This window comes from Chelmon rostratus, chromosome 6, assembly GCF_017976325.1.
Source record: "Chelmon rostratus isolate fCheRos1 chromosome 6, fCheRos1.pri, whole genome shotgun sequence".
In the NCBI taxonomy this organism is placed as follows: Eukaryota; Metazoa; Chordata; class Actinopteri; order Chaetodontiformes; family Chaetodontidae; genus Chelmon; species Chelmon rostratus.
In genome coordinates this window covers 5,591,724-5,605,260 of record NC_055663.1, presented here as the reverse complement: position 1 = coordinate 5,605,260, position 13,537 = coordinate 5,591,724, and the positions used below count along the sequence as shown (strand labels likewise).

General features: G+C 42.5%; 1 protein-coding gene across 1 annotated transcript in view; it reads right to left on the bottom strand.

Annotated features, from left to right (window-relative positions):
• Positions 1–2,932: 2,932 nt before the first annotated feature.
• nrn1la (neuritin 1-like a) overlaps positions 2,933–13,537 on the bottom strand; it is a 48,131-nt gene continuing 37,526 nt past the window's right edge. Inside the window, exon 3 of the mRNA XM_041938581.1 lies at positions 2,933–3,230. Coding sequence (XP_041794515.1) covers positions 2,933–3,230 — 298 coding nt within the window. The remainder of the gene's footprint in view (positions 3,231–13,537) is intronic.

The window sequence follows — 13,537 nt, the reverse complement described above, 5'->3', positions numbered from 1 at the left end:
TAGCCTCCAGTGACAGCATCTTATCTGAGCTCTGCGGAGATGCTTTTCAAATTGCTGCACCTTGGTGAATCAGCCATCGAGGCCTCTAATTGCTCATTCTGTCAGTTTAATTAAAGTTAAAAACTACAGCAGCCTCTCTAAACCATCCAAGCATATCTCTGGGCTAAGTCCCTTATGTAAAAAAATAGCTGTGGGCTGACTGGAGTTTTTTCACTCGCAGTGCTCTCTACATTTCTGCTCGGTCTCTTTAGCCTTCGATTTACCTCGCAGTGGATTCTACCAGTGGGGTCAATAGCTACTGGGTTTATTCTCTGCATTCCAGTGACTTACATCCAGGGTTAAGATGGAAAATTGGCCGAAGGTTTTTTTCTGTTAGAGCTTCTGTGAGGCAAGAATAAGAAAGTATTTCAATGAAAAGTCTACTTTTGACTTAGAGGTCCCAAACAAACAAGGAAAAAGTGTCACGGTTGTTTCTTTCATGAAGCAAAGCAAACCCTCAGCTGAAAGTCTCCTGTGTAAAACACACCGGCGCCAGACAGGTGGACTCAGTCTTCAACTAGGCAGAACAGTGTTTGCTTTCAAGGTGTACTCATCTCTCTGTCTCTAATCTGATAGTATTTCTGATCCCGGGCCAGACAGAAACAACTGTTACCCACAGCCACTTAGAATAAGAAGCAGCTTCAGCAGGCCTGCGGGGCCGAGCTACGACTCTTGGAGCATGAAATACACTTGGCATGCAAGAGGATCGCGATGCTGACTGGAGAACATATTGGTCCCACACTATACAGTGCAGGATGCCAAGGAGCAGCCCCGGAGGATTTCATACCTGGGCAAGCACCAAATAACAACAACTCCAGCACACTTCACTTTAACTTCAGCTCATCATTTTGCTGCAGCAGCTGCAGAGGAGCTTGTCAGGCAAATAAGAAATCACATTCTACGCAATGTGCAGTGTTTGATTTTCAAAATAAAAGAAGAAAAATGTGACTTTCTATTTTTTTATTTTTGTCCCTCAGCAAACATATATGTAATTTAAATCTATTTTAATAGAATATATATGACATAGTTTAATATAGAGTCTAATTTTAGAGTCCAACAGACTTCAGAGAATTTCTTTTCAGTGCTGCAGTTGAGACAAATGTTCTTTCATCGTCTTTAATTTATTCAATTTTTGTGGTATGATATGATCCTATAGTGCGACACCACATGTTCATGAAGACAAACTGCTGGGGCCATTATTCCCAGTCTGAACACATTGACGTTTCAGATTCCCTTAGATGATTTTGTTTCTGAAAGGCAGCTGAAAAAACGATCTAGTTTTTCATACCATCCGCAACAATGTTACTGCTTCCCAAAGCATTTACAGACAAATCTGTACAGCCAAAGCCAATAAGTGCTGTGCATGCCTTAGCTGAGAATTTGCACTTAGGGAAACATTTAGGACTTTTTGAACACCCAATAGTTCTTTTATTTGGGAGAGAGTTTTCAGTACTGGCAGGAGTCCTTCTCCATTTTCGTTTCAGGGCCTTGAGCTTTTTCTAGTGACTCCCCAAACGATGGAAGTATTTGAGCACTATATTGAGGCAGGATTCTTTGGAGGGACTAAATTTAGTTTGTATGAATCCTTGAAGGGAGAATTAAAAAGCCTCTGGACTGAGCTCCACATTGTGTTTCTGCTCGGCTAGCAAACAAGAAAGGTCTTGAGGAGCCAAATTCCTCAAGTACACAGTGAAATGTCAGTTAAAGCATCTTAAGCTTCTGCGCTGTGATGCTCTGTTGTTCCTTAGATTTGCAGGTAGGTCGGGAGGGGATTGATTTGAAAGATTTATCACTGATCACTGAACCACAGTGATTTGGGGCTGCTGAGTACTGTTAGCCTTGACCCACAGCTTACTAATTCATGTCTTGTAAATGTTTTTGCCAGCTGCTATCCAAACACACACTCCTGCTAGCGACTCGTGAGCTAATGCAAAGTGACGATGGAGGGGGTTAGCTATCATCCCAATGCCTGAATTTTATATTTTTGTATATTTGACAGATTGCAAGAGATAATTGTAACAATTAATGCAGAACAATGGAATAAGCACTTTGAAAATGTATTTGTATTTCATTTTGTCTTTAACTGTGTCAGCCTACTGTGTGTGTGTTTTTAGGAGTGTCTTGCTTTGATTTTAATATCACACTGTGAGAACATTTTTCTCAAACACCTGTAAAGCAATCCTACAAATGTTTGTTCTCCCTTGTGAGCGTTTCATGTTTAAAGCTCGTCATTGCTGCGGATCACAGGAGCGGATACTTCGACAGTGGCAGCGTTGAGGGACCAGAGGAGAAAGAAATGAAAGGTTAATCAATACAGACTCATCCGCTGAGACAAACTGCAAGGTAGCTAACAAGGTATGTTAGATTTACATAATCATCAAATGCTTCACCCTATAAAGCTGATAAATTAATGTGTTTAGCCAGTTGTGGCAGCCGGCCTCTTCATCACTTTCTAGGTTTATCATGTAGGACAATATTGTTGCTCTTTTATACACTCAGGAGGCCAGACTCCCCCTGGAACCATCATATACGAGCTCATACTTACTGTAGAGGGACAGCGGATAAAGCCAGGTGACACCAGGCTGCTGTATGCATCTGTTTAACTATGTATGTGTTTGCAGGCCGTTTGTACCACGGTTGTGTATGTCAGTATGAATTTTGTGTGTGTTTCCAACTAAGAGACTAATTAAAAGGCAGAGAATATGCATGAAACAGCGCAGGCAGTTTAGAGATACGTTATCAAAAAGACTGCCAGGCCTCTGAACATGCAGTTTAGAAATATTCAACCCCTAGCAAAGCAGAGGAAAAAATACTGTGGAAAGTCTATGGACTTGGGGAAAAAAAATACACAAAGTTTATATCTATTCACAGTAGTCCCATTTCTTTGGGGTATTTATATCCAAAACACCAGCAGAAGCAGAGGAGACAGTAGCACGAGAAGCTGGAGGCAGCCTGCCAGGTGATCAGCGCGCCCTCGTAGAGACTCCTGGTTGATGTCTTCCTGACTGGGTGAGCCGTGCGGGGACACTGAGGCCGCGGGGAGGTTGTTGCGGTTGGAGCACATGTCGTACAGGTTGCCGGAGAACTGCATCTTCTTGGATTCCTGGCGGAGAGATTCCCAGACGGCCGCCGCTTCCTCTGGACAGCCGGCCATCGCCACGTTGGCACAGTCATGGAACTCATCCCACGACCTGAAGAAAAGAAGAGGGGGGGGAGACAGATGAAGACGCACGAGGACAAGTGTGAAACACCTGAACCGGCAATCTCCTAGAAACAGGCGATCGTCCTGACTGAACCCATGAAGATCTAAGCAGACAGCGCTGAAAGTAACTGATCATGTAGTGGCAGTGAAGCATTAGTCCTTTCATTGAGAAAATCAAATGCAATCTATTTGTTTGGCCCCTTGACTTCTATTTGCAGTTGCCAAGAGACCATCTGCTGATCTTCACTGCTCTGAGAGCGAAGATTGCCCTGTGGGTTAGACGGGAACGAGGAAGAACCTTCATTAGTTCAAGAAAAGGGAAAGCTGTCATGAACTGGGTGTTTGTTTAGTCGCTGCTGTGTTCTATCTATCAGAATAAAACAGACTTCTGAAACACTTCCTTAGACCTGACAAGAGTAATAACAAGGACAAGAAAAACAAACAAAAAAAAATGATGCTGAAGAGGAGACTCAAAGAAGTAATCTTACACAGAGCTCTCTTGGGTTAAAACATATTTTTTTCAGTTAAACACAGCATTAAACTTTATTCCAATAACCTTCAGGCTCCACGTCCAGAGCTGAGTCTGTCTGACTGTAATTGGCTGCTAATTCTTTCTCTCATCATGAATGTGTTGGCTAAGTTGTCTCTGAGGAAACACTGGCTGAGTGTTAACTAGAAGAGAGAGGGGAGACTGGTGGAGAGAGCAGAGGCAGATGGCTCCGTTTAAAATGTATTGACGTGAAAAACTTTAACACAAAAAAACATAAAAGTTCAGGGAATCGATTCCTCGCCGAGCCGCATGCCAAAGAGGAGCCATGCACGCACGCCGTCCTGATCGGACACAGCGGGCCGACATCCTGTCCTGTGCTTGAGAGTTTTCTCAGTGACTGCTAAATAGACCAGTCTGACGCTGTCTGCGTGGACACCCCCACACGCCAGCCACAGCACTTCAGTGAGGTGGAGGTATGTACTGTGTCCCAGGTATAACCTGTGGTCCCACACAGAGACTGACATCCACTTATTCTCTGTCCATCCTGAACAAATGTTGGTCCAAGCCTGCTTTTATTTGCTTCTGAAACCAGGGACTCATCATTTTAACCAATAGCCTACTAAGAATTTCAAGTGGTAAATCTGCCCCTGCTATTATAGGCTGCATGCCATGCAGGGCATGTACATCAAAGGAGTATATGGAAATGATGGCATAAATATTTAATCAGGAATAAGATAAGTGTTTATAAGATTATTCACAAATGTTATCCAGTTAAGCATTACATGACAAACATGATAACGATGTAAACTGTATTATTGTATTGCATTGTAATTTTTATCCATCTAAAGCATAACAATTTTCTTTCATAAATTTATTTCCATTATTAGTCAAATGTCATATACATAGATGCAAGTTTTCCCGCACCAAGCCTTTACTTTCTGTTTCCTTCGAGGAGCTTTTAACCTTATGTGAAAACAACTGAATCCTCTCGGCTTTAAAATCTGTGTCCATCTGCAACGCAGTTCAAATAGTTGTCACTGACTTTTTACCTTTACTTTTGCATGCATTTCTTTTTCTCTATATTTTTTCATGTTTTCTGATCTCTCCAACGCCTTTAACACCATCCCACCACCTCTACTGAGTGAGAAGCTGCTCAGGATGGGTGTCAGCACATCTACTGTCTGCTGGATCGCTGACTATCTGTCTGCTCGGTCCCAGTTTGTGCAGCTGGGGAGCTCCCTGTCTGATGTGGTGGTTATTAACACAGAACACAGGAGCGCCTCAGGGGACTGTCCTGCCTCCATCACTCTACACCTCACATTTTCAGCATCACTCTGAATCAACCCGCAGAAGCTCTCTGCTGACGCTGCGGCGGTGGGGCAAGAGCTGGAGAACAGGGATCTGTTGGCTAACTTGACGGAGCGGTGAATCATCTGCTCCTAAATGCAAACACGACCGAGGAGATGGTGGTCGATTTTAGGAGGGAGAAAACTCCAACCAAGCTCTTAAATGTCATGGCTGAGGAGACTGGGGTTGCTGAGCACTAAGCACTTGGCTGTCCACTTGAACAACAGACTGGACTGGCGGACCAACACCAACGTAGACCGCGTCGTCCGAAGAATTGTCTTTCCAGATCTTATGCAACAAGATGCTGGAGATCTCCCAGTCTGTGTTGGTGAGCGCCATCTCCCGTCCTGTGGTCTGCTGGAGTCAATGCCAGAACTCACTCACAAGACGGGAACCGTCATTGGTCACAACCGGGCGATGTCTGAGTCAGTGAGGAGCAGGAGGTCACTGAACAAACTGCTCTGCATCATGTACAACCCATCCCACCCTCTCCATGAGATGAATTTGGAGGCCTACTCCTGTGACCGTTCTTGAAGAGCTAAAAGTTTGACAGACATATCAACGTGAGCTGCATTCACATGTCGACAGCATGGGAACTGACACTCTCGGTCTGAAACCAATATCGATAGTTCAGGTTTGACCGTAGGGTTGTTGTTTCAACTGTATGCTTTATGTCTTTCCACAACACAGCAAAAGGAAGCTCTGCACAGTGCATGTTCTGAGGTAAGTGATCATTTGAACTGTGCTACACCAAAATCGATAAGCCTTCAGTTCAGCGTGTGATACCAGAGGAAGTGACAAAGATCTGATGTGCTGTGGGCGAGTCCAGCAACTGTTACACTGAATGGGGCACTTTTGATTTATCACTGTAGTTGGTGAGGGATTGATTAGTAGAATCTAATCCAGACAAATAAAATAAATCATGATGGAGCGGGATGCTCTCCTTTGTCGCAGTCCTGCATTGTGATGCCCTGAAGGCTTACATCATTACTAATCTACTAAGTGTAGCTGTAATTCTCACCTGAACTGAACCCCTGAATCACAAGAAGAAAAGGAGGAAGTAACAACATTTTGTCGCTCTGGAGGACTTTTCTTATCTGTACTGTATGTCATTTTGAGGACATTTGCTACTGATCACGAGTACAGAAATGCAGAAGCGCAGAAACACACACACACACACAGACACACACACACTTACTATATTCTGACAGATTCCAGCACACGTCTTCCCTCTTTGCTGTCACATACTGTACAACACTGTAATTTCTTTAGGCCCATCTTTAGCCACACTTTCAATGAATGTTGTGACTGCGAGGAAGACGCACTCATGAACACGGCCACACGCAGTTTTAGAAAACCTCCCACCGTCATCGCTGCAGGCCCGGCCTCTCTTGATGACTCTGAATGTGTGTGTGTGTGTGTGTTTGGCCTGTGTGGTCCACCTCTGGCAGAACACTGCTGGAGGAGGATGGCTGCTTACCTGCTGTGGGAGGAGCAGCTGATGGAGAGGAGGAGAGGGTTGTGCTGTGGGGTGTCAGCATCTGGTTATCATCTGTGTACCTTGGTGTGTGCGCAAGTGTGTGTTTGTGTGTCTAAGAGACAGCGAGAGGATGACAAAGTCATGTGCAGTGGTGCAGAGCTTTTGGTGTGTCTGGGTCTGAGATTGTGTGTGTCTTCGAGCAGTGTGTGTGTGTGTGTGTGTGTTTCTGGATGTAGGTGTGTGGGTCTTTGCTCCAGTCACAGGTGGTGCAGAGACAGCAGAAACGCATTGAGGACACTGACAGACAACCAGCTGCTTTCACAATAAAAAAACCTCCTGAGAGTATGTCTGTTCTGCAGCTAACACGCTGCTGCTGCTGCTGACATCTGAAAACCTTCAAACCCCAGTTCTGGGCTTATTTTTCGTTGTGCTTTGAGTTGAAATGAATGTACACAGCATTATGGCCATATGGGTGTCCATGGCTCTGTGTCACGGGCTGCCTTTTCTGACACACGGGCCAATATTTAACGCATTTAGCTGAACAAAGTTGTTTCGGGAAATTGCAGAGGGTAATGGAGTGCAAGTGAGGAGAGCAGAGTAGAGTGAAACACAGCGGAGCAGCACAGGAGATTTTAGGGAACACGAGGAACAAAAAGGTTCAGTATGTTAAAGTCTAGTGACACAGTGTGCATCACGTACATCACAGAGGAATTAGAGTAGAATCTTTCACCGCTGGTTCAAGACTCCACATTGATGTTTAAATGCAGCATGACAGGACAGTTTTATTTGATATTTGTCAGATAAGATGACAGCAGCTTATATGGGTCCTTAAAATAGTAAAGTTTGATCCCTGTCCAGCTCTGGATTCCCTGAATTATGTAGGACCACTGCCAGGGGTCACAGGAAATTTGGGCCCTCATCTGAGTCTGACAGGATTCACCGAAGAGCAGAAAAATACAGTAGAGTTGATGACATGGAGTAAATGATAGAAGTATAGAGTATAATATTCATTAAATTAGATTAAGTTACAGTAAATTAAATGTGTATATTCACAAGCAGATTAAGATAATGAGCTGCAGAGTGCACCGAAGTCAAAGCTGCCAGCAGAGTTAGCCACACCTGGCACTGAGCACGAGGGCTATCAGCAACCTGTTGTCAGACGTAACCTGGAGGAAGGTTTGACATTTTGAGAAATTAGGTGATTATTCACCTTCTTGTCAAGTGTCGGATGAGAAGATTGTGAGCCAGCAGCTACTTAGCTTATCTTAGCTTAGCATAAAGCATGAAGAAGGATGAGGCAGCTAGCCTGACTCTGTTCAAACGTAAAATAATTCACCCAGCAGCGCTTCGTAAGTTCACAAATTAACACGTTGTAACGAAGGTGTTATAGGTGTTTATGTGATGGACCAGGTTATTTTTTGGGCTGGGAGCTCTGACTTCCTTAAGCCTCCACTGAGTGCCTGGAAACATCAAGATGACCAAACAGTTTATCTCCTTTCCTTCTTTTATTCTTTATTTATTATTCTGTTTATTCATATTTATTCTGTTGAGGATGTGGTTGTCTAGTTTGAACAAACTTCATTAGAATTATCAGTGGACGAGACCACCCGGGGATTTCTTGCTAAGTGTGAGCAGCCAAGCATTCAATATTAATACAAAGGTGAAGCGCCCGCCCTGCACTGAGCTGCTGGTAGGCAGATTTTTACTTTAGGACAGACCCGAGCTACCCCTGTCCCCCTGCTCCCAGTCTTTGTGCTAAGCTAAGCTAGCTGTCTGCTGGCTCTAGCTCTATACTTAAAACACAGACATGAGACATGAGTATCAATCTTCTCATCTAATTCTCAGCAAGAAAGCAAACAAAAGTAATTCCAAAAAAAGTCAAACTATTCCTTTATGTTTCTTTGGTGAAAATCAGGTCTGTACAATAATCAGTGACTGCATTAACAATATCAGCCTGTAGCCCCAGTACGTCAGATCCTGTGGTGTCAGTCATGTTTGCTCTGGTGTGATTTAAAGAAAAAGGTGACATATTTAATTAATCTTCAATGTTGTATCATATATTTCACTTTACATCTACGCTTGCATTGTTTTTTTTTTTTTTACAATATTTACATTTTTAAAACTATACATGGGGCCCAAATAGTCTAATAGCGTACTGGTTAAGTCACTGAAGCAGACAAAACAAGTTGATCTTTTTTATCCTCATTAATTTCACTGCTGTTTCATTATACCATTACTTCTAATACAGTTTAGAGAGAGGACAGTTTCAGATTCGTGACTATTATACATTGCATTATAAAGTTATTATTGTGCCTATCTATCTTAGAACATTCAACAAATACACCCACATGTTGCAATCATCTTTTATATCAGAGCTGGAAATAACACAAGTTGAATGTAAAAGGGATTTTTGTGTGAAGCATCAGCTCTGTGGGTCTTTTTTTCACATCCTACAGCCTCAGAAAGCATCGTGACTATTCCGTCCAAGGTTGATGTACAAAAAGGTTAAAAAAAAACCCGGTCGCAACCTCTAAGCTCCAGTGAGTTGCAAAAAGTAAAGAAATGAAAAAGAAAATCTGCTATTCTTGAGGAAGTGATTGACAAAGCTTTTATATGAAAATCATCACACTTGAGCTGCAGTGGCCTTCATCAGGGTTACCAGGTTGACATGCTTCCACAAGGCTTCCTTCACCTTGTTGAGGAGAAAAAAAACCTTTCTATTTTCCCCTCACACAAGACTTGATCTATAATTTTCAGACGCAGTATCTCAGAAGCAAAGGCTTAAACAGTAAGTGACTATTTTTATACATGTTAAAAAACCTATTTCATGTGGAGGCTTTTACATCTATAATCCCACTTTCTTGTATGTGACGGCTTTTTTTGTAAAAATGAAAAAACGAATAGCTGAAATTCTTCCTTCTCGCCGCTGTAAATCATTTCTAAATCTACACTACAACCAGAAAGACATGCAGAATTTGGGAAAATTATGGCGTCTTTGTTTGGCAGCAGTTGAAATCCTAACTGCTGCATCCGAAATGAGCCGTGGAGCTGAAAGTGACTTCAAACCGAGGCACGAACAGGAATAGAGACGCTACAATGAGATGCAATGAAAGCAGGAATGGCCTTATCTGAATCTGTAGAGGATAAAAATATAAAGGCAGATCGAAAGGCTTCTGTGAAAGAGGACTGGGGGGGGGGGGGTCTACTGAGCTTTGCTTGTGGGCTCTCTTCCCCAGTCACTGAGTAAGTATTATTGCTCATTAACACAGCACAGAAATAAAAAATTAAGATTCTCGCAGTCTAGCATGTCATTTCTAATATCACGTTTAAATATTCATATAGTAACTTGTGATTTTGCTCTGCTGTATTTACACCTCGTGGCACACCCAAACTTATATTAATTCATCGCATCATGTAAAAACAGATGCGGCTTCACAATGAGTTTATGATATCTGTGTCATATTATAAGCTGTAAGTCCGGCCAGATAAGGCCGGACTTACAGCTGACATCTGGATCAGCACACTCAGCCCGGCTACTGGCCTTTGCTACTAGTTCACCACCGAGAAACATTTTCTATTTCCAGCCATTTTTAAAAAATTGATTTTTTGCCTCACAGGATAAGCAAGAACATGTTTTAAAGTCTTAATCCAAATGAAATCAAAGGAAAATGTACGAGGCCCCCTTGTGACTATGGGCCTTGGATCGGCCCCCCCATGCATATAACCCGCTATTGATTGTGAGAGAGAGCTCTCTGATGAACCTGTTTTAGCAATCGGTAGAATGAGAGCTTTTTGTTTGTGCGACTGTATCCAGGGAAACAAAGGCCACATTTTTTTTTACCTTGCTCCTCTTTGTGCTTTACAAATACTTCAGCTAAAAAAGCCTGAATGAGGGGTTTTCTCAGTGTTGTGCCGCAACTACATCCTGTCATTTAGGTGAGACCTCCCTTCGGACTTTGTAAGACTGAGCTTGTTTGAATGATAAGCACCATGTTCTTTTCACTGGATTTTTAAGTGTTTTTTTCATTGCACTTTTTAAATTGATTTTTTAAAAAACTTTTTTCTATGATTACTGTCAGATGACAAACTTGAATAAGTTTTTAATCCCTCTGTGGTGATCAGGCATCTTGGATTGAGCCCATCAGACTGAGTATCCACTCCCTCACAGTGTCACTAACTTGTCCCCTGTAATATGTCCACATCTGCTACCATCACCCTAACAGATCTGGATTCTCTATTGTGAGCCCAACTTGTTGACACTGACATAAAATCTATGTGACTGCCAATCAACGATTTTTTCATGCAACTCTCTCTGTCTCTCTGCACTCTGGCAGAAATCTGGAGAGCTGCCTGAAATCTTTACATTGCTAATCTGCTAATCCATCTTCAAAATGCTGCATATCATAAGTATGCCGGTGGCACCGCAAACCTCTCAGCTCATGTAGGAAGGCGACGTGTGCTGACAGTTAAGTTGCCGAAAAGAGCAGCCAACACAGGCCAAGTAATGCTGGAATTAGCACCCAATGCTACGTTTGCTTGCCCCAACCGCTCGTGGTCACTGAAGTCTCTTTATTTACAGGGACATACGCATCCACACTGGATTATAAATTCAGAGGGTTGATATTTGTATTGATTTTACACTCACAGCAACACTCAATACTCTAAAATGAAATAAACATAGAAACATAAAAACAGATTATTGTTAGGCATCTCAGACCATCGGTGAAAACTACTTTAACACAGTAAATCTGCAGTTAATGAATAAATAACATAAAATACGCGAGCCAAAACTCAGTGATAAGGTTGAGAGCAATAGCTATAGCAGCAGATGGATCTGAAAGAAAAATGAGAAGATTATCAGTGACTGAAGTGATAATTTATGCAATTGTCCCTCCTTTGCACTCTAACTACACTCGTGGTTCCTCTTAACATTGCCAGGGGTTCAGTGGTGATGTTGAGTATCTGAGGGCTCAGGGGAGAGCCTTGTCTCGTGAAGAGGAGAGAAGCAGAAAATAGCTCGATATTATCTTATGTGCTCGTACTGAAGCTTGAGCTGCCGTATACAAAATCTTGATCCACAAACAGAGAGCGTGGCCAAAGCTAAACTTCTGGAGCACAATGAACAGGTTGTTGTATTCAGTCCTGTCAAATGCTTTTAGTGCACCAAAGGATATTATAGTATGCAGTTCCACGTTGTTGGATTGATAGATAACACTGACGAGCAGCAAAGGCTGCTGTCTACCTGCAGTGAAACATGAAACAAACATGATCTGATGTATCAGCGTAGACAGAATTTTCTCAGGAATACCTGCCAAGCCTTGATCAAAATTTTCTATTCGCAACATAGTAGATTAACCGAGAGTCACAAAACAGCGGTTCTTCATTCATTCTGAGGAATGATGAGATAAAAGCCTGTGTCATAGTTGGGGGAAGAGCCTTTTTCTCAGGACCTCTTCAAATACCTTGGCCAGTAACGGACACTGATCACGGCCTGGCACCTTTCCAGACTGCAGTTTTTTAATTGCACAATCAATCTCTGTTAAAGTTATATTTCTTTTTAAACCAGACTTCATCCAAGGAGGCCTTTTTTTACTTCACCGAAGAAGTCCTCTACTAATTCTTTGTTACTCGCTTCATAGAAGGACTCAAATTGAGTGTTAATGTCTCTTTGTCAGTGTTACCTTCCCCATCTGTTATTGCAGATATGAAACCAGCTGTTGCTGACTGTTTAACTTTATGGCTCAAGAGCCTAAAGGCACATGTTCATAGAAATATTGGCATGATTTCAAATGAAGATCCATAACATTACCTATAGTCAGGGAATCAAATTGTGCCTGGAGCAAAATCCTCTCTCTGTATAGATTTGCAGTGTAATTGGTCAAATTAAATCCAGTCAGCATTATAGGATGTCACGTCCCCTCAGATATGCTTTCATGGTTTCCCACAACATAACTTCCCTCAGGGGACTCATTAGTTTTGAGGAATAGGTGTACAGTATATGTGTGTTTATAAAGTCACAACATTTTGTTTCAGAAGTAGTCTCAGGTTAAGGTGCCATGCACGCCTGGGAAAGCAAAGCAATGCTTCAAAAGTACTGGACAATGGTCTAATATGACCATCCCATTGTTTTCAACTTGAGTAATTATGGGAGATATTTTTTGAGTATTAAAAGCTAATCAGTTCGAGTGTAGGATTGGTGTGCCGGGGAAACAAAGAAAACCTTTTGGACTTAGGGGCTCCAGGGGTCGCTCACTCCAGAGGCTTTAAGAAATGCATTAATGCAGCATGCAGATTTACTATCATGCCTTATGATGTCAGACTCTCTGAACTGTACATCTCGGTGCAGGAGAACAGCCACCCGCCTTCTTCTGCTATTAAAGCCAGAGTGGGAAACTTGCATAAATCCTCTGCAGAGTTTTGATTGGTCCTTATTTAATAAAATACTTTGCTGTAAATGCCCTATTTCAGTTTTTAATTTGCATAGGTGATTAAATACCTTGCTCCACTTAACCGGATGATTCAGCGCCCTTACATTCCAGCTCACCAATGTGCTGTCAGCCCTGCCTATATCCTTATCCACGGCCGCCATCAAGACAGCCTCTCAAGCGATGCCACTGTCTGATCTCTGGGCTTTGTTGCCAGCGGTTCTGAAAAGACTGCATGGGTAATAGAGTTGTAGCCATAAAAAAAGAAAAAGAGGTGGGGGATGAGCACTGGCTTGAACATGCCACACATGACGTCGACCTCTTCTCCTAATGCTTACCAAAAGTTAAGTTCAGCATAGCACACTGTCTTTGAGGGTGTCAAACAAGTGTAAAATAACTGTTTACTAGTGGAAGTAAACATTCTTAAGCGTGGTATGCAGCAATACTAAAACCTCACCCATTTTTTCTCACACGTATTTGTTTTTGGCGTAGCTTCCCTCAACTGTATTTGTGCTCCTCTTTTGCACACATTGGCATTAAAAGTACCAGATATA